At 40.9% G+C, this 19846-nt stretch overlaps 4 protein-coding genes across 4 annotated transcripts; 3 read left to right on the plus strand and 1 right to left on the minus strand.

The window, feature by feature from the left end:
- The first annotated feature begins 134 nt into the window (after positions 1–134).
- On the plus strand, positions 135–5515 carry LOC147256063 (uncharacterized). The gene is made up of 2 exons (XM_086213969.1): positions 135–300; positions 943–5515. The coding sequence occupies exon 2, from the start codon at positions 968–970 to the stop codon at positions 2558–2560; it is 1593 nt and encodes a 530-aa protein (XP_086070095.1). The 5' UTR covers positions 135–300; positions 943–967; the 3' UTR covers positions 2561–5515.
- Positions 5516–6360: 845 nt separating this feature from the next.
- On the plus strand, positions 6361–8981 carry snrpg (small nuclear ribonucleoprotein polypeptide G). The gene is made up of 4 exons (XM_086212694.1): positions 6361–6494; positions 6673–6695; positions 7617–7741; positions 8766–8981. The coding sequence occupies exons 1-4, from the start codon at positions 6463–6465 to the stop codon at positions 8814–8816; spliced, it is 231 nt and encodes a 76-aa protein (XP_086068820.1). The 5' UTR covers positions 6361–6462; the 3' UTR covers positions 8817–8981.
- An 836-nt stretch (positions 8982–9817) lies between these two features.
- On the plus strand, positions 9818–16002 carry plpbp (pyridoxal phosphate binding protein). Its single transcript, XM_086213971.1, has 8 exons — positions 9818–9963; positions 10436–10543; positions 10629–10664; positions 10746–10821; positions 10926–11066; positions 11193–11335; positions 11412–11510; positions 13695–16002. Exons 1-8 carry the CDS (start codon positions 9874–9876, stop codon positions 13872–13874), a joined length of 873 nt encoding a protein of 290 aa, XP_086070097.1. The 5' UTR covers positions 9818–9873; the 3' UTR covers positions 13875–16002.
- tmed4 (transmembrane p24 trafficking protein 4) lies at positions 14823–19198 on the minus strand. Its single transcript, XM_086213970.1, has 5 exons — positions 18996–19198; positions 18665–18765; positions 18454–18579; positions 18105–18251; positions 14823–18034 (listed from the first exon to the last, which is right to left on the minus strand). Exons 1-5 carry the CDS (start codon positions 19129–19131, stop codon positions 17885–17887), a joined length of 660 nt encoding a protein of 219 aa, XP_086070096.1. The 5' UTR covers positions 19132–19198; the 3' UTR covers positions 14823–17884.
- Positions 19199–19846: the final 648 nt, after the last annotated feature.

The following is a 19846-nucleotide window of genomic DNA, read 5'->3' on the forward strand; positions in this document are numbered from 1 at the left end:
GCATACAGAAAGCGAGAGCTACAAATAGATGCACAGTGATAAAGAAGAATACTACATTGTTGTTTTTAAAGAAGGCCTCTTCAACAATTTTATCAGCTGGACAGCTCTCCAAGAGGGCAAGTGACGTAACGGAAGAGACGCTGACAGCTCAGGGAAGTCACTCCCCCACAAACTTCGCCTCACTTCTGCAGCCATGCTAGTGTGGCTTCTGGTAGCAAAACCAAATGTTTACCAGACACTTGGTTTAAATTTATCTATTGGGCAACATCCCCGTCGTACCGTCTTCGTTTGACTTCCAAGGTAAGCTGTTTGTTGCGAAGGGAACGTTTTGAATTTCCAACGTGTCTGCGCTGTAAGCGCTAGCAACGAGCTAATGTTAGCAAACATGATTCCTGGCTACTATGGTCGCTGTGTCGTATTCTAATACAGTTAGTAGCCTGCTGACTTTTCCATGAACACACCTGAGTTTGTGTTTAGAAGTAGGAACTGTTCCCGTTTCTGTTTTATGACGTTAAACTTCGCAGTCGTGTGATATCGGTTTGCTGCCTTTATGTCTAACCTGTGTTAGCCTTGTTCTTAAATGTAGACATGATAAGGAAAGAGGAAGTTCCGTGCCTGTGGGTCGCAGATGAGATTGCAGGACGAGTTGTGTTCTTGCTGTGAGGGGCCTGTTCTATGTCTTTACTCACTCAAATCACTTACAGCAGCCTGCTTGTGTAAAACGATATGATCTCTGCCTGGCTCTAAAGGCCTAGTACCATCCACGCTTTGGTTAGTGGCAGACTCAATGGGCACATGTGAAGACTGTTTTACATATCCTGAGTGTATATGTCTCTATTCTAAATGTTTACTTAAGGCTTTTCATAGTGGTGTTAGACTGGGAGGGCAAGCATTTCTGTTACGTATTTTGTGGAGTCTAAAGTTGTGATTTCATCTGAACAGGAGAGCAGCTGTGTAGGGAGGGAGGATGGATGGAGTCAGCTGGAGCACCACCAGGGCTCAGGAGTCATTCAGCCGCACAAGGACGGCAACAGACACGCTTTCCAGGTTGGCCAGCTTCATTGCACGTGCCGAGACCAAGCAGCACACACGCAGCCAGAAGCACCACCAGGCCATATATGCTTGTCAAGAATGTGGGAGGAGCTTCAATTATGCCACAGACCTCTTGCACCACCAGGAACTGCAGCACACGTTACCGAAGCCCCACCGGTGTCCCTCCTGTGGCCAGGCGTTCTCTCTGAGGTCATCTTTACAGCTACACAAGTGTAATCAAGATTCCTCTGTGTGTGAGCTTTGTCGTGGAGAGCCCCGGCTTGGTTCTCCGTGTCCTGCGTGCATGATTCGCTGTTCAGATCCTGGCAAGCCTCAGTCACCCCACCGGCAACCTCATCTCCTGGATAGTAGCCCTTATGCATGTGCCCCGTGTGGTAGAGGCTTCAGCCAGAAGCAGGCTCTGCTGCACCATCAGCAGGCCGGTTGTAGTGAACCCCCTTCCCCATCAGACATAGTTGATGCCAGTAGCCTCCCAGATGATTCTCCTCCAGTTTCTGAGGGGGATTCCATCCGCTCTGACTGCTCAGACACCCCAGGACCCAGCAGCAGAAATGTGCTTTTGTGCCAATTGTGTTTGAGAACTTTCCGCACTGAGATAGGGCTGCAGCGCCACATGCAGACCAGCCATGGAGAGGAGCAGCTCAAGGCTGGACTAAAGACCAAAGACAATGCTACTGGTGAAGAGGCAATGAAAGGACGGAATGTTAAAATTAAGGTGGATCCAAATACATTTCCATCATCCAAGAAGCAGCTTTTGAGTTGTCGATCTTGTGATATGGTTTTCAGGAGTACCTCCAAGCTGTACATGCACAGAAAAGAGAAGCACAGTAGAGACAAAAGTATCGGGAGAGAAGCCCGGCCAGCCGTCAGCAAGCACAGGAGAGCAGACACATATCCATGTCAAATCTGTGGGAAACTCTTTCTCCATCATCTGTCACTGAGGGCACACTACAGACAGCACGCAGCTTCAGGTTTCACCAAAAGCAAGAGTCAGCCTGTAGGAAGTCCTGCCAAAGACTCAAAAGTATTAGAAAATAGACCAAATCAAGTAAAACCTAGCCTTGTAGATACCAAGACTGTCAAGGCTGGCCCAGGGAGGCCCAGGAAAGTGGCCCGAGTAGAGAACAAGCTCAGTGATCCAGGGAGATGCAGAGAAGTGCCTGTAGTGGAGGAAGAAGAAGAAGAAGAAGAGGAGGAAGAAGAGGTGGAGAGAGAGTTCCCGTGCCCCTCTTGTGCAGAGGTTTTCTCACTGCAGTCTCAGCTGAGGGAGCACGTGGAACTCCACCAGTCCTCGGTCAGGAGAAGACAGTGCAGTGTGTGTTCAAATGGGATGGACACCTCCAAATGGCCGGGGTCCAAGAGGCAGAGGCTGTACCACTGTGTGCCCTGCCAGCAGGGGTTCTCAGCACTGGGCTCCTTCCTGGAACACTGTCAAGAGCACCTGCGCGTCCGAGTGGAGGAGGACCGCATCAGTGAGGGCTACACGCATCAGGCCAACAAAGCCTGAGGTACACTTGGAATGTCATCAGCGATTGCCTTTAAACCCAAGAGGGTTGAAGAATAGAGATGGATGAAATAATTACAATACTCCTGTTGATTAACCAGTTACTTTCATAAGAGTTCAGACCATTTTTTTTACAAGGTTGGGTAATGTTATGGATGCCATCAAATGTGTTGTTAAAGAATCATACTGGTATTTTTGCAAGATTATGTACCATACATGACATACTTCTCTGTCAACCATTCTCCAAACCATACTGTTGATCATTTGGTTTTGTTTTCTAAAAGCGGTGCAGGAACGAGTTCTAAAACTTGGAAATTAGTTACTGTTGAATGTCCAGTTTCCTCGCCTCAAAGTCTGGGATTTTTTTTAATGGGTATTTTGTTTAAATGTCTGAAATAATGTCAGTGGTTAAGCTTTTGATATTTTAACCATTTTTTTCCCCTCACAACATAAGAAATGTTAGTAAATACCACTCTTAATGTTTTGTTCCATGGTGTAAACTATGTTGGTTAACACCACACTCGTGAATTTCAAAGCATTTGTGTCTTAAAAATGGTGGTTGCTAAGCAAGTGGCTTAACAAGACCACAGAGGATACTGATGCCCTTAAACGTCACTACACTTGAATTTAGTTGTGGTGATGAAGTCATGCGTCTGAGTTTTAGTTCATTCATTGCATAACATTAGGTTTTATATTTCCATTGATTGCATTTATGCTTCAAACATCAGAAAACCCCTAAACTTGACCACAGACCTGATTTTCTGCAATAATCCAAAATACGATATAATAATCCCACGTCCTTTTAGTCGAGGGAACCCATGGAAATGCTAACTTGAACAACAATTTGTCATCCCTGGGGCACTCTTTTATCTCAGAAGATCAGTGTGAGAGCCATCATAAGGAATACTTGCTGCCTTGAAAATTTCAACTTCATTGCCACACAAATATCACACTGCAACAAAGCTTGACGCCGACATGTTTACTGTGAAGGGTTCCAATCTGACTGTTGACAAGCGGGTATTCAGACATTAAAGGTGCTATGTGTAAGAATTGACCATTTTTCAAATTCATTCACGTTCTGTAATGTTGCTTTTTTCCAATCTCAGTCAGCAGTTGATGGTACTCAAAACCATATGTAGACACGATTTAAAATAGTCTTCAGTTATTCTTTCCGTTATTTTTGACAAAAGTTCAACTAAAGCTCCAGTTTGAGGTTAGTTAGTTTAAGGTTTCCTTATTTCTGAAGTCAAATTACATCAGGTTAGTGCAACTCCTTCCCCCTCTTGTGCCTGATGGCAGCCTGGACCTACACTGGCTCTGTCAGTTTTACTCAGAGATTCGAAAATATCGTTGCAAAAATGAATCTGGAGTAATGCCGCCTCGACATGTGAATTCATGTAGTGTTTGTTTTTTTAAGTGACATACACAGACACCGATTCACTGCTGTCAAATCTTTTCTGTCTCTATGTACTTTTATACGTATAGCTCGATGAAACAGCTGTATGAATAGGCGAGTATGGCTGCCTCAGGTACTGCTAAATGGAACTTTGCTAGCCTGCCATGACCATCTGTATGCGGTGAACTCATGACTGGAGCTATACAGATAAGCTTGGATCCCACCCTATCTAAAACCACAGAGGGGGGGAGGGGGGGGAGTAATTCCCTGACAGAGAGCTCCCTCAGCTTACCAGCGGAATAAAACTCCGCTCTATCACATGATAAATCAAGTCACAAGAACAGCAAAAACATCTTTTCAGCAAAGAAACTCCAATAGTCCATGTTTAAATGCTGTTATTGAGTCTATTTGTTTTTGTTCAGAACTAATTAAGAACTGCTGCATTGTCAGGGAGCAAAGTAATTGTAAGAACACTTAAGTGATTAAGGAGGGATACAGACATGGTGTAAGAGGTCAACATTTTTAGCTTGGTACGTTTAGATGCTTTTGCTAGGCTACTATTACACAGTGGTTCAAATAGGTGGTTAGCGTGGTAACTTCACTAAATATATCTGCAATTCAATACATAGTTGACTGTCATATCAAAATTGATGTCTACTCACACATTTGCGATCAATTTACTCACTTTGTGACTTTAAAGTTAAATGCACATAGCACCTTTAATGAAATATTTTGAAACCTGATGCCGCCTGTTTAGTTGAACATGTGCTCAAATGCCAGTATGCTGCTTTTATAGCATCTGGTATATCTAGACTGTTTCCTATCTCAGTTTTACATTCTTCTCTGCACATCTATTTACATCCTAGCCAAAGCACTACCAGGTATCTTGTTTGCTAGAGTCTATTTTTACACAAGGCATCTGGAGTGCTGTAGCTAAGTAAGGTCAGGTATGTCTTTTGCTGTATTTTGGTTGATTTTTTTTTCTTATGGATTTGGCAATAAAATTATCAGAGGGAACTTGTTTATATTACTGGTTGGATCGTGTTTGTTTGACCTAGGTATTTGCATCTGCACTGAGTTTGTGACCTATACCAAAAGGAGTATTTGCATGTGCTATGCCCAGGTCAGAATAAAGTGACAAATGGTAAAATGTTAAATTGGAAATGAGCATCTCTGTGTGCTGTCCTTGAGGTTCCAACATGTTGTTGTATTACTCTACATGTTTTAGATGACCGTCATGGATAGTTCTACCCAATAAAATGCCTTTAATTACAGCCCGTCTTTCTCGATGGCGTACAGTCTGGTGATGATACCTAGCTATGCAAACAGATAGACTGACGGCAGTCCTTCAGTGTGTCTGTGATGCATAAGTGCGCTTTGGTGAATGAATCAGTATCAACATGTTTTTTTTTTTCTGAAGTGATTTTCAGCTACTGTTTTCAAAATGCTACTGTGAAATCTAGAAGATTATTTAATAGATTTTTGATGCTTTCACTTTTTCAGTGTGTTTTGTAAATTGATTAATGGCTCTTTATAGATAACATGATTAAAGTTGTTCTCGTGAGATGTTTTTTGCTAGTGTTCTTTCCGCATATTTTGGGAACACAATGAATTTAGGTACTTAATTCGTGAAAATTAAGTGGCTTTTTGACCAAAGCAGATTCAGGTGTCAGGGATGCCACTGGCTTCCCCTAATATCTGTTTAGCACCCCTGAGTGTCCCCCTGGACTTAATTATCTAAAGATGCACTTTTCTTTCTTTTTTTTTTTTTTTTAACAAGTGAATCTCATAGTTTTGCACTTTTTCAAATAGAGGACACTTTGCAATGTTTGTCTGGTCACTGTTCCTCCCATTTGGAGTATTTTTTTTTTAGCATTATTGGGTTTGAAAATATAGCTCTGGACAGTTAAAGTGTAAAGAAAGCCTGGATGGGTACTCATGGGTATATTTATGATACATGTGGGTATTAATTCACATATAAGGCTTTTTTTCTGGCATTAGATTAGCCCAGATAAAAACCCAGGTCAGTAGCTACTGTCACATAATTTATATCTATCTATTTATTATTATTAGTTTTAGTATTAGTATTATTGACAAGTAGCATTGTGTTAAAACCCCATATATAACATCCTAGTTCCTGTTTCAAGCCTGGTATCAAGCAAAGCAAAGTCAATGAATCAAGTATAATGTAATGAAAAGTTAAACGTGGTCCCTTTCTGTTGCTCTTACTTCCATAAAGCGTCTTTAATCATATATCCTCAATAGTAACATTGGTTTCTTTTATTTTGCACTTGAAAACTTGGAAAATGTAATCTCAATTTTACATTTATTGTACATAAGGAGAAATGTTATATGATTTGCCTATCCTCCTGGTCCCAGGGTGGCGCAGGACAAATGTGCACTGCGGAAGTCTGCTATTGCTTTTCCGGTCGCTTCGCGCACGTTTTCTTCCGCGGTCTTATGAAACGAACATCATACGAAGCCTTTGCTAACAAAATCGCAAGACAAAATGAGTAAAGCGCACCCACCCGAGCTAAAAAAGTAAGTTGTTGTGTTTATGTGACGAGTATTACAGTGTGTATTTGAGTGTACGCGGTGCTTTAATTGACTAGTGTTAGCCGCTCAGCTACCCGGCTTGATTGTTTGCAATTGAAACAAGCTAACAGTAGCTAAACTATAGCTTCTCTCTCGATGGCTAATGTTATTCTTTTTTTTCCAGATTCATGGACAAGAAGCTTTCATGTGAGTATATATCAAAGTTAGCACCTCGGTAACATTTGACCGTTCAAAACTTTGAGTCGTCTCGACTGTGCAAGAATTTTTAGTTTGAATTTGTCCTTTGTGTACCTGAAAGCAGCAGGAGCTGCGTTTTCCTGCTTATTTGGACGTAGAAAAAGCGAGCTGAAAACTTTTACCCAGCTTGCCGTTTGAGCTAGTGATTTTTTCAAATGAAAATAGTCGTTGCAACGTGAGAGGTCCCTAAATTCATACGTTTAATTATATTTAGCATTGTACAACATTTTCAACACAATACTTGGGCACATTCATGTATGTCAGCTCAAAGTATACATTTACGGTTTGTTTGTTTTAACAGAGACTTGATTCAGATGAAAGGGCAGCAGAATGACCCATGCTGTCTACTGTGCCTGGCAAATGTCAAATATCCCCCTTTTCCTGTTGTAGTGTTATTATTGGCTTGAAATCATCAGTCACTCTCATATGTAAAGGAGATTTTCCACCCTGAATTACAGTGGACCTCAGCTACTGCTGATTCAAAAGGCTCCAGGCCCTCTATAGACTGTCCTCTTTGGAAATGTGGTTCTTTTTGTTGATGGATTTAATAGATGTGTAGGAAATCTCATGTAACATTTACATAAGTGGTGCTGTGTCCTGACATTTAATGGGACTGGTACACTTATATGATTGGACTAATCATTCTCACATTTACAAGTGGAGGTCTGAAGCAGCAGTAGTAGTGTTTTAAGAATGATCTGATAATTCCTGATAACTGGATTTCAGAGGTGAATCATTCTATTTGAATTTTGAAGACAGTTACATGAGGATGTTAGACAACATAGACTTTGAAAATGAGAAGAAACTGAGTAACAGATTAAACATCACAGCAAGGATTAGTTTGTGATTTCTGTTTTTTGTGTTGTCCAGTGAAGTTGAATGGAGGCCGACACGTGCAGGGCATCCTGCGGGGGTTTGACCCCTTCATGAACCTGGTGGTGGACGACTGTCTGGAGATGGGCCCTGGAGGACAGCAGAACGCCATCGGCATGGTGGTCAGTAGCTTCGTCCCTTTACTTTCTGATGGCCAGTTTATACCAAGAATTAGTAAAAAGGCTGGTCTGCAATATTCTGAAACTTAATAGTTTACACCTCGGTGTGATGTGACAAGCTGAGCTGCAGGCATCTTGAGTCAAGCTGAGATGAGCCTGCTGCAACTGTTGCCTCATTGGCATCTGTGGTGAAAACCAGCCTTCAACAGATGAAGCTATAGATATTTCAAAAGTTCATTGAAATGTCATGTCGTCCACACATTGTGCTCACAAGCGTACAATCATTCCCGCGCGCATCTCGGCATGTCTTTGTATAGACGTGAGAGGAGGCTACTATCAAATCTCGCGTCATATCTGAGATCATACACACACATTTTCAACCGGGTTTGACCTGACAGTGTGGCACAGTAGACTTGATGGAGCCGGAGGACGATTATGAGACATTCTGATGTCATCTATCAGCTACATTCATTTAAGAATACTGATCAATAAAAATGTAGCTAATGGCGATGGCAGGGACACAGACCCGGGAGGGGGGAGTCGTCTTCTTGCTGAGTAACTACACTTTTTCACATATTATATATGTAACACTTGATCAAACTGCTCATTGTGCATTGCAGCTCCACTGCGCTAACTTTAGGTGACAGTCGGTTGAAATGATGAGGATGAGTTGATTACCAGTGTCGTGTGTGTGGGTGTGCGCATATATCTATATATCTATCTAGATGGGTAGATCTATGTACAGTAGATATAGATGTTGATTTTCAAATTTTCTGGGATCAACATCTTGGTTTTGGTCCTTTATCAGATCAGCAGATGGAAAACTGTAAAATATCATTTGGATTATCATTTAATCATTGTTCCCCGTCTGGCTAATGCGTCTATGAACAGGTCTGACATGTTGCCACAGGGAACGAAGACTCATTATCGCATCAGCAATGAATCTTTTCAGTTCAACTTATTTTTCTACTTTTGTATCAGCAGTGAAGAAGGCAGTGTCTAACACCGTGTGGTGTTTTTATCTCAGGTTATCCGAGGAAACAGCATCATCATGTTGGAGGCCTTGGAGCGAGTATGATTGAAGAAAGCAGGGGTCGACGGATATTTTGAAATGTTTTTTTTTTTTTTTTACATTCTGTAACTGTCTTTGACTTGTCTGGAAATGTCTAAATTTACATGGAACAGCATGTTTTGTTTAGAAGACTTTTTCATTAATCTTGTGAATAAATCTTTTTCCTTTGTATTCGATGTTCATTTACTTTATTTCCTTGCAGCTGTGGGTCCTGAGGAGGAAAAACTAAGGGGGGACGAAAATCCTGTGTTGAGTAACGAATGCACATCCTGAAAAATATTTCTGATTTTTTTTTTTTTTAAATTAAAGAAAAATCACCTTTGATCTGTTTTGAATCAATTTTGAATTCCTTGAGGCCGTCAGAGACCTGAGCTGAAAAAAAAATAGTGGAATCATTAACATGCCAAGCAGCAAACCTTTCTGATCAAACTTAACGTCATCTGAAGGCTTTACATGAACCTTCATTGATGAACACAGTAAGTATGTTGGTACTGTTATCAAGAACTATTTTGTCTTAAACTAATAAAATGTAACGTGCGTTTTCTTTGAATTAACTGGTTCCGGGCGTTCAGACAACCCGCGATGTTGAGGTTTGGCGGGTAGACATCTGATGAATAAGACGGTGGTGGTGGATGTCAGATTTGTGTACTATTTTTATTATTACAAAAAGCTAATACAAATCTTACTAAAGTTTATTGAATACAGTACAAACCTACAAGCATGGAGACAAAACTGAAAACATGAAAACAAATAATGAAAGTTCAAAAGGGATAAAACCATTGAAATCACAATAAAATGTGATGTACTTAATCTTGCTGATTGGTTAAATGAACAATGAGATAAACGGGATTTTCCCTTTGGTCAAAAGTCTTCTAAAATATTTTAGAGCTATTTCAAGAGAAACAAATGTTCATTTTCTAGTTATGTTTTACAATATAATAATTAGGCTGACATACGGAGCAAGCGTGCGAATGACGTACTTCCTTTGAACGGCTTTTATTTTGAAAGGCAATTGTCGTCACATAAGACGTCTTTACGTCGTACGCCGTTGCTGTTTGACGGTATGTGGAAAGTAGCAATGTCGGAGGAGGTTGGGAAAGCACTCCAGTCGGTGGTTGAGCGGATAAACCAGGCGGCGTCACGGCGGGCCAAGGTAAGCAAAAGCACGGGAAGCAGTGCTTCGGAGCGCCGCTGCTGTGGCTCCACTTTAGGGGTTCTAAAAGTCGTGCAACAGCGGCACGACTCGTTATGTAAGGCTGCTAAACATCCCAACCTTTGGATGGGAGACGAGCGTGCTGGTGGTCGCACTTTCATAACACCACGCGTGCTCTAGTCTTACAGGCAGACGAGTATGGGCCGCGGAGGAACATCATGTATGGTAGGCTCTGTGAATAGGCTAGAAATGTACAGGGGCTGCTGCTCCTGTTCATACTCACTCCAGCTCCGTGGTGTTTACTTGTGACATGTCATATTCGGTGGTCCGCAGCAGGACGATGAGGGTACATGATAGGTCAAAGCATGTTGCGATGCTCAGCAGCTTCAGTCCAGTCAGGCTGCACCGTGTTCCAGTATCAAAGACGCACAGACGTCATATACACTCATCCTCTCCTGCTGTGTGTTCTCAGACTCTACCTGCTGTGCCCCCCCGCCTTGTTGCTGTCAGCAAAACCAAACCCCCAGAGATGGTGGTGGAGGCCTACAGACAAGGGCAGCGTAACTTTGGAGAAAATTATGTGAGTACGTCACTACTGGATCCAAACTCTCCAGGGTAATCAGAAGCAACGAGAGCTGAACTGTATCCTTGTGTCTCCTCGCCAGGTGAATGAACTTGTGGACAAAGCATCTGATCCTCTGGTGGGTGTCCACTGATCCAGAACCGACGGTCTCAGTCTCCTCTGTTGGACGTATTGTAAACTGTTGTATGTCCTTGTCCAGATTTTAGAATCCTGTCCAGAAATCAAGTGGCATTTCATCGGTTATCTACAGAAGAATAGTGTCAACAAACTTTTGGGTGGGTGCACTCCCGTGAAAGAAGCTGTGTGTCTTTCTGTCTGTCTGTGCGCACACACGTGTGTGTGTGTATAACTACTGTAAGTGGTGTCTCTCTGTGCTCAGGCGTGCCCAACTTATTCCTGGTGGAGACGGTCAACTCTGTGAAACTAGCTGACAGGGTCAACAACTCGTGGAAGCGCATCAGGGGAGCTAGCTCACAGAGGTTAAAGGTCATGGTGCAGATCAACACCAGCGGAGAACAGAGTTAGTGCTGATTTCCTGGCTTTTTCTCTTATGAGAAGGTCACAGATTCATGTGTTGTGTGTGTGTGTGTGTGTGTGTGTGTGTGTGTGTGTGTGTGTGTGTGTGTGTGTTTGTGTGTGAACACAGGTAAACACGGCCTGCTGCCAGAGGAAACGGTGAACACCGTGAAGCACATCGTGTCTGAGTGTGGCGCCCTGCAGTTTTTAGGTCTCATGACCATCGGACGCTATGGCTACAACCTCGCCCTGGGGCCCAACCCAGACTTTCAGGTACAGAAGGACCTGGAACATTGCTTTGAGAGCTCTTGAAACAAATGCTTGCTAAAGGATGTTTGCTTTTGTGTAGGTGCTGCTGAGTCGGCGGCGGGAGGTGTGTGACACCCTGAAAATGCCACTGGAGGAGGTGGAGCTCAGCATGGGGATGTCTAACGACTTTGAGCATGCAGTGAGTCATCTTCTCTAAACGCATGTATTATTCACATGGTGTAGAGTTTCAGGAGAGTTTATTTTTATGAGATATAAAAAAAAAAAGAACGCTGCTGAGTAATGAATTGATCCAATCATCCTGTATTCCACTATTATTCCTGCTCTTTCCTACACATACTGTATATACTTCTGACCAACTGTGATTGCAAGAGGGACAAACAACAGAAACTAAACTTCACTGTCATTGTTTCACTCGTCTGGTGAAAGTATTGTGCACTTTCATACTTTGACCATCATTTTTTTAACGGCAGTGTCATTCTCCCATTTGCTTTACCTCGTTATGACACGTTTAATGATTAATAAGACTTTGTATTTCAGGTTAGCCGTTGACAAGCATGCGTTAAACTGGCATATTTACGGATCTGGCTGAAAACAGGCGAGACGCTGTTCACCACAAGGTCGTGAACTTCCATAGACATCCCAACTAGAGATGCATATCCTGAATATGCTTTCTATTATACATGTCCGAAGAATGCACCTAAAAACCTGACTTAATATCCAATGTCTTTATCAGAAACTACGAAATTCAGTCTTCACCTATGGATGCATTCGTTCATTGATTGGTCAGACGAGTCACAATGATCTATGTAGTTGGACAACAATCTGTTTAGGCCCAACTGTGTCCAACAGGTAGCCAAGTCACAAACAATCTAATTTTACAGCTAAATAGTCCACTAAAGTATGTTTCTGAAGCTGTTACTGGTCAAAGCTTTATTTTGATACTGGTTCATGAACTTCTCTCTAAACAAGTTGAACAATCTTGTGTTTCCCAAATTCCAAACATGGAAATATAAAATATATGGATAAAATTCTCACAAAAAAACCCGGTAAAGTAACAGGAATTCATGTGTAAAAATGGGCATGGACCCAGAAATCAATTCACCAAAACGTAGTTTAATTAGGTTGGATTTTTTTTTTCCCCTCCCACTGTCAAAGCAGTTTAAGAACATACAAAAAAAATCAATCACAACTTAGAGATTTACTCCTGAAGAAAATGACAAGGGAGTGAAACAATCTTTGATAGTACTGAAGCCAATCAGGCAGTGCAATGAATAGTATCAGAGGTTTGATACCCAGCCTCATTGGTGAGTTCACGGTAGGGCAGTGTGTGAAATTTTTAATTCATGTTGCAGTTTCTGTATGGTCTTGAAAGAGCTGGAAAAGTCACGGAATTAGGAAATGCAAAATATATGAAAAACAAAGAAAGCCAAAAACTGTAGAAAGAGTCATGGAAATTTGCTTCTCAAATACCTGAATATTCAAGTGCGTGCGTGCGTGCGTGCGTGTGTGTGTGTGTGTGTGTGTGTGTGTGAGTCAGTTAAGACTGTCTGAGAAACATATCTTTTGGTTAATATTGATTTATTTAAATACATGTTTGAAAAACAAAGTAGCTCATCAATCATTTCAATATATGTCAGTAGATTTTGACATTGATTTCTCTTCATTTTTCATGTGTAAACAAAAAGTTCTTCCAGCCACGGAAAAGTAGTGGAAATTTATTGGTAAAAATGTAAATACCTGGATTATTATTATTTTTTAGTTGATCATTGGAACTGTAAAATTTTACACCCTCCTGTTTTCACTTACTAAAAGCAGTAGATACTGAGCTTTCATGTGGCTCACCAAGTAAAATAGCTGAATTTCTTACATTTAAAAAAAATATTTAGCTTGCAGTACACCCTGTGGCCACACGAGGGAGGCTGATACACAGGGCTGTGATGATTTGTCAGTTCTAAAAGGTTTGCTCCTTGATCAGGACTTGGAGAAACAGTGGGCTGTGTATCACTGCGTAGTCAAAGTGTGGCTTATAGAGAACTCCTCTCATCATTATTCTGTAGCTGTTACAATGCTTTGCAAAAGGTGTGATCATAAGTTGAAGCACAGAACGTGCCGTCACTGAAATCATTTATATTCGTTTTTAAGGATTCATTAGACGCATTGACTGTCTGTCAAATTATATTCTACTCTAATACTTGCACTTTTTTTAATGTATAACTTTACTTATATGCCAATGAACACACTGGCCTCAAAGAAACACATTCTACTTCAGCGTTTGAGTTTCACAGAAGAGCTGTGTGACGTCCTCCTCTGAGGTTATTCCTGGGGTGTCAGAGATTCTGATTTGGCTCCTGATGTGTTGTAGATCGAGGTGGGCGCCACCAATGTGAGAGTGGGGAGTGTTATATTCGGCAACAGGGACTACCCCAACAGCGCAGCCAACACTCCCAATCCCAGCCCAGCTCCTAGTCCGGAAAAAACCGCCAAACTGGTGTCAGAAGAAGCCGCCAAGAAGATGCATCACCTTACTGTGTCTGAACACTAACATTCATTTCTCTTTGGAAATCCCTTTAAGGAAGTCATGTAAAAAACAAACAAACAAACAAAAACACTATTGATATGAATAGGGCGGCGACTCCTCAGTGATGTGGAAAACTACACGGTCATTTTAAAGTGCGTTTGCCTGAGTCTCACTTTTTAGTGCATCCTTCTCGCTCTTTTAAGCATTAAAATGGCATTCAGGGGGAAAACAAGTAGTTCTACCTTTTTTAAAAGTAGCGTCTTACAAGTGGTACTGACCTATAGTGCTTTGACTTTTTCCTCATGGAGATCTCTGCTACAACACAAATGTACAATTATTGAACATGGTGTGAGGAGCTAGCGGCTAGTCGGGATGTGTTTTCTACCCGTCCAAACCTAACATGTGACTGTGCTAAAATGTGCTGACTTTATTCCAGAGATCAGGAACTCCACACAGAACAGTTTTTGTTGTACAGATGAGAAAAAACAAAAAAAACACTTGATTTAATAAATCATTAATCCCTTTATAATGACACATGATATTGTGATATTGTTTTTGTATGTGCGTGCAGTTAAATCTCTATTCTTGATATGAGCCAATCGAGGTTTTTTTTGTGTGTGTGTGTGTGTGTGTTAACAGTCTGGTGTCAGAGCCATTGTTGGAGATGAAAGGGTTAAACCTATGCAAAGTGGTGATCTTATTTTGTGAGGTACATTTTTACAGTGCAGCTCTACACTGGTGATGTCACAAGGTCCTTGTGTGCGTTTTTGTTTTTGTTTTGTTTTTTCTGTCTCCATGAAAAAGTGCTTCACTGTTGGTGATTTAAATATTAACGTGTGCTTTGTTGTCTTTACTGAGGCATTTCAGAGTTGTTTGGTTTGGACTCGAGTTCGGAGGGAAGCCAAAGCCAAGCAATAAGTTTTACTGGTCCATCACCTGCCATTCACAGTGTGTTCTTTCAACAATCAATTCATACCGGAGGCGAAGTTTGGCGGAAGGTTCTTTATTATTAAGCACATAGAGGTGACATCCAGACCAGTAGTAAAGCCTGGAACATTCTGAGGTGATAATTGAACATTTTTAAAAAGGACAAAACCCATCCAGAAGCTCAATCTGTAAACAATCCTAACATTTTATTTTCCTGACGACAGAAATTACCAGGTTTGTTCATGTATTAGGACAGCAACTAATGATCAATTTCATCATCGATTAAAGCAGTATTTCATCCAAAAAGTTTTGTCTGTCTTTAAAGTGATCACAAGTAGGGGTTTGAGCTTCCCCGCATTTCATCCTTCTGAATGCAGGAAGAGACAGCTAAGTGTATTTAGCTTGAAGCTGACGGTGACTGACTACTATCAGAAAAAACTGCCCAAAAACATCTGGATGGCATAATCCAGTACAATCCACATCTTTAACCTACCGTATGCTCAGTAATCCTATAACACTTTGATTTGAGTCAAAAATGAACTAACTAGAAGACTTCTGGTTCGGCACTGTCGTGAATGAGTGCCGAACCAGAAGTGCTCCGGTTAGTTTTTAGCTTAAATTAGATGACGGCAAATAAACCGGACGGTGAATCTGAGAGATGGTAAACTTACATTTATGGACAGTTTTGCTGCTATTAGCTTCAAGCTAAATCTATGTGGCTGGCTCTTTCTGACCTCTGGTGTTCAAAAAATAAGTCGGGCTGGAGGTGAAAAAAAAGACATCTTCCTGAGCTCAAGACATCCATTTATGAGTGGGGAAAATATACTTTTTTGGGTGAGGTATCACCAGTTTTATCGCTCATCTGCCAATTAATTAAAAAAAAAATTAACCTATCAATTGTTTGAAAATGTCAAGAGCAATTTAAAAAAATCGCTCATCGTAAAAGAGATGTGTTCATATCTAATGGTCCAAGACAATACTACTTCATTTTCTGTACAAAATGTCAAAAAAGTAGCACAATCTCATATTGAAGAGACAGGAACCAGCAAATATTTTTCTCTCAAGGGACAAATTGATAAGTAGTTGCAGCTGTACAATTCATTATGAAATGTTTCCAACATGAATGAATGGAACCCTAAATATCCTACAGAGTTACAGTCAACTGGTTTAAACTTAAAAAAAAAAAAAAAAGTTACAACTGCTCAATAAATAATGAAACAACAAAGAGCCAAACCTGATTAACAACATATTATTAAAAGTGTAAAAGGCATTAGAAAACCCACGGGACAGTCAATTCCACTATACCAGATATTTACAACATTTTTAAATGATGACCTAAGAGGTACAATGTGCAGGAAACTGGATTGTAGCTAAAGTTGTTCCAGCCAGCTTTGTTTATTACAATTCCCCTAGTTTACCTGAATACACCGTAATGTGGAGCACGTTGGAATGTAGCTGTAAACCTTGGTCACACTTCACAAGGGTTAACTTATCTGATGTTACATGTTCCCCGCTTCATGACAGATGTCAAAAAGAGCATTAATAAATGGTCAGTTATGCTTGTGGAGATGCTGAATTCCTGTTTGGGTTGTTTTTTTTGTTTTTTTTAAGTCGCCTTCAGTCAAAATTGTGGGTTTATTGCCCCCACTTAAGTGGCACTAGGAAGCTGTGTCTGGGCTGTTCCATTATCCAAGTAGCACACATCAGAAAAGGTGAATTCAAGAGATAGATTTATGATGCGCGGGAGCTGACCCCGTCTAGTAGTTGACCTTCAATTGGTTGCAAGTCAAAAGAGAATAATTTCAAATTGTTATGTTCAACCTGCGATCTTCAAGTGCATCTGCTCTAAAAACTATGAAGCGCCAACAGCCAGCAGAGGTTTGATTATCAAGTCTTGAGTAAGGACGGCTGAGAGAGAGAAGTCTGCAAAGACGTATCGATAATTGAACTGAATCGAAATACAAATAACTAAAAGTTATTGCAGCTTGTTTTAAAAAAGCACAGCATTAGTCAAGTCAGCTAACTGCGCTGCCATGTATGCTGTGATGTCATAGATGGAGGTAAATGACCGCTCCATAAGTTTGCAGTGAGAAAATTTGGTCTAAATATCAGCAAAAAAATACAATATGGTGCATCCTTGATTTGTGACACATCTCTGTATAAAAACAAGTCTCTGTATATCTGTTTACAACTACATTACAGCATCTCCGAATCTGGTTTCAGTGTTCATACACTATTGGTACATTCAAGACAACTCAGAAGTCAGAATTCCAACCCCGAGATTTGCAAGCTGTGACATCATCGCATTCAAGCTTCAGTCAACCCAAAGGGCAAAAAAAAAAACAAAAGAGGACACCCAAATCAGTGGGAACATCGTCACGTTAAATATTCAAAATGGGGGAAGTCAAAATTATTAAATTCTCCATGATGAACATAAAATTGTGCTAAAATGTCTAAAATACAAATTTGTAACAAAAATGACATTTAATTTTTTTTTTAAACAAAAACAATTACATTCTTAAGGCTACCATCTTTGATGTTGTAAATGACATCAAGTTGCAGAAATCTGAGCCCAGTTCATTTTTCCCCAATTCTGAGCTTGTTTTTCCAACAACTTCCAAGTGTTCTTGAATGCAGCATATAGTTTCCACAAAGGGGAATTGAAATAAAATGTTAGCAAATGGATATTGAAGAAATCAAGCCCAATATAGCTCTATATAACCATATAAATCCTATAGCTGGCAGCTAGAACACCCAGGAATAAACTATGTGCAACACTAACAATGACAAATAAATAGCCAAGGTCAAATCAGTGGTCAATAAACTACTGAACCCAGCATCTGCTGCAGAAGAAGATGAGCAGAGGAAAAACAGGTAGAAGGACAGTGGCATATGCTATGGTGTTGGTGCTGATGGGGAAAAACTGGCACTCGCCTAAAACATTTATGAAGGGAAACCTCAATGGCCAGGGTTGAAGACTACCTCCGGGAGTCTGGGTGTACCTTTTTATGGCTGACATTGCACTGCAAGTGTATCCCTCCATTCCAGTCTGTCAAGTTTGTCTTACTGTCACTTGCTGGTATTTCTCTCTCACTCTCTGACTGTTACTACACCAGTTTCTTGGCTTCAAAGAAACTTTTGAGGTGCTTCATCTGCCAGATTCCCGTGATGATGAGGATGAGCGTCTGAGCAATGGACCACCAGAGGACACGTTGGTTGGTGCTCTCGCTGGTCATTCGGAATCTCTCCTCTCGATACTATGGAACACATTACACATTGTGAAGCCGGTCTATCTAAATCTGCAGTGTGTGTGTGTGTTTTACTGACCCTCTGGTAGTTCTGCTCCTTCTGGATCTGTTCCACTTGGTCCAGAAGCTGGCGTGCTCTCAGCTGCAGCTCAGTAAGTTTGTCCTTGGCAGCAATTTCAGGATAGTTGTTGGTATGTTCCCCAACCTGAATATCCAGATGCACTCTCTGAAAAGTTGCAAAGCAGTTAGAGTTAGGAAGCTACATGTCCAACAACAAAAATAACAAAAGACCCCCCCCCCCCCCCATGAGCCCCTTTTACACATCGGTGCCCAACCACTGATCTTGTCTCATCAGATCTCAAATAGAGAGCGTGTAGTGAGTGTGAATACATCCGACATTTCAACTAGGAACAATGACTCATCCATACCAGTTTCCCTCCAGCAAACAGGGCCATCTTGGTGGAGTTGGAGTGCAGACAGATCTGATGCTCTCCAGGAGTGTGAGAGGTGAAGGTGAAACGCCCATCTGAGCCATACTGACGAGAGAGGATGATCTGGAAAAGTGGTGCCGGATCAGATCTTTAGAGTAACTTCATTAGGTATGAGGATTTTTTTTCAGGGCACCACCTCACACATTACCTTTGTATCTGGATCTTTGATCTCAACGTGCATCCCAAGACCAGGTGTGGATGGGAGGAATGAGTTTGTCTGCTTGTCCCACAGCTGAGTTCTGTACTTCCCTGTCAAATAAACCAGAAGGTCAAGCAATTATCATTCAACACAGACGGTAACCAAAAAAATATACATCATTTTTTTTTAATTTTCATTTTAAACTAATAGAGGTCGGGAAACTTATGTTGTTTCATTAAATAATCATTATGTCTTCCTCGCTGACAGTCGAAGTAGCACCTTGGCTACAGCCAGCTGTTAGCGTGCATCGCTAGCAAGCTATGTTACGCTGACAGCTTACCAATAACCATAGTCTCGTCTGGAATTTCCTCAATGAAGCATTTCTTCTCTGTCTCCCCTATATGGAAATAGAGAGCGTAACTTGGATAAATCCAAGCCAGAAGTAAGATAACGCCAGCAGTGGTTGCAGTTAGCATTGTCGAACCTCTTTCACACTGCTCTCATCCGCAAAGGACGCCGTCAGTGTATCCTCCTGACGTCATCACCCACTGCGGAAGAAGGAAGGGGAATTCCTACGGCGTTATATCAGTTGTGCCCTGATTTTAACCTTTCAGGCAACACTAACGCCCAGAAAGGCGTGCACAGGTACTGTAACTAAACAAGAAGTGGCGTTATATTATTATATGTTTCCACAACCGACAATTGATTTTATTTGGACATCTACAACGTCACTGAAATACAAAACGTGCAATACAAATATACAATATTCAACTTCTGAAAGTGATGGTTTACTTTTAACAGCTTTTTTAAAAATTACAGTTATCGATATTGTATTGTAATATATCGCAATATACACTTTAAATAGCTTTACTGTGGTAATGTTTGAGCAAATAGAAAATACAAAGTCAGATATAGGCAGTTTTTACATTTATATTTTTTTTCCATTCTAAACTCCTATCTTAACCTGCCCCGCCCCCCACCCACCAGACCTTGTACCCCCAAAAATGTTTTTAAAAAAGTAAAGACAAAGCGCATGTGCCTAAACATGTTATATACACAAAAAATCTGATACGTAATCAAAAATATGTGTAAAAAGAATAAAAATAAAAAATAAGGCTCCAGATTTTTGAGGATTTATGAATTATCATTGTTAGATAATTTGCAGTATTGATATTTCTACTGTAGGTACAA

The sequence above is a fragment of the Aulostomus chinensis genome, chromosome 9 (assembly GCF_037954235.1).
Source record: "Aulostomus chinensis isolate RoL2024-O1b breed Wild chromosome 9, RoL_Achi_v1.0, whole genome shotgun sequence".
Lineage (NCBI taxonomy): Eukaryota > Metazoa > Chordata > Actinopteri > Syngnathiformes > Aulostomidae > Aulostomus > Aulostomus chinensis.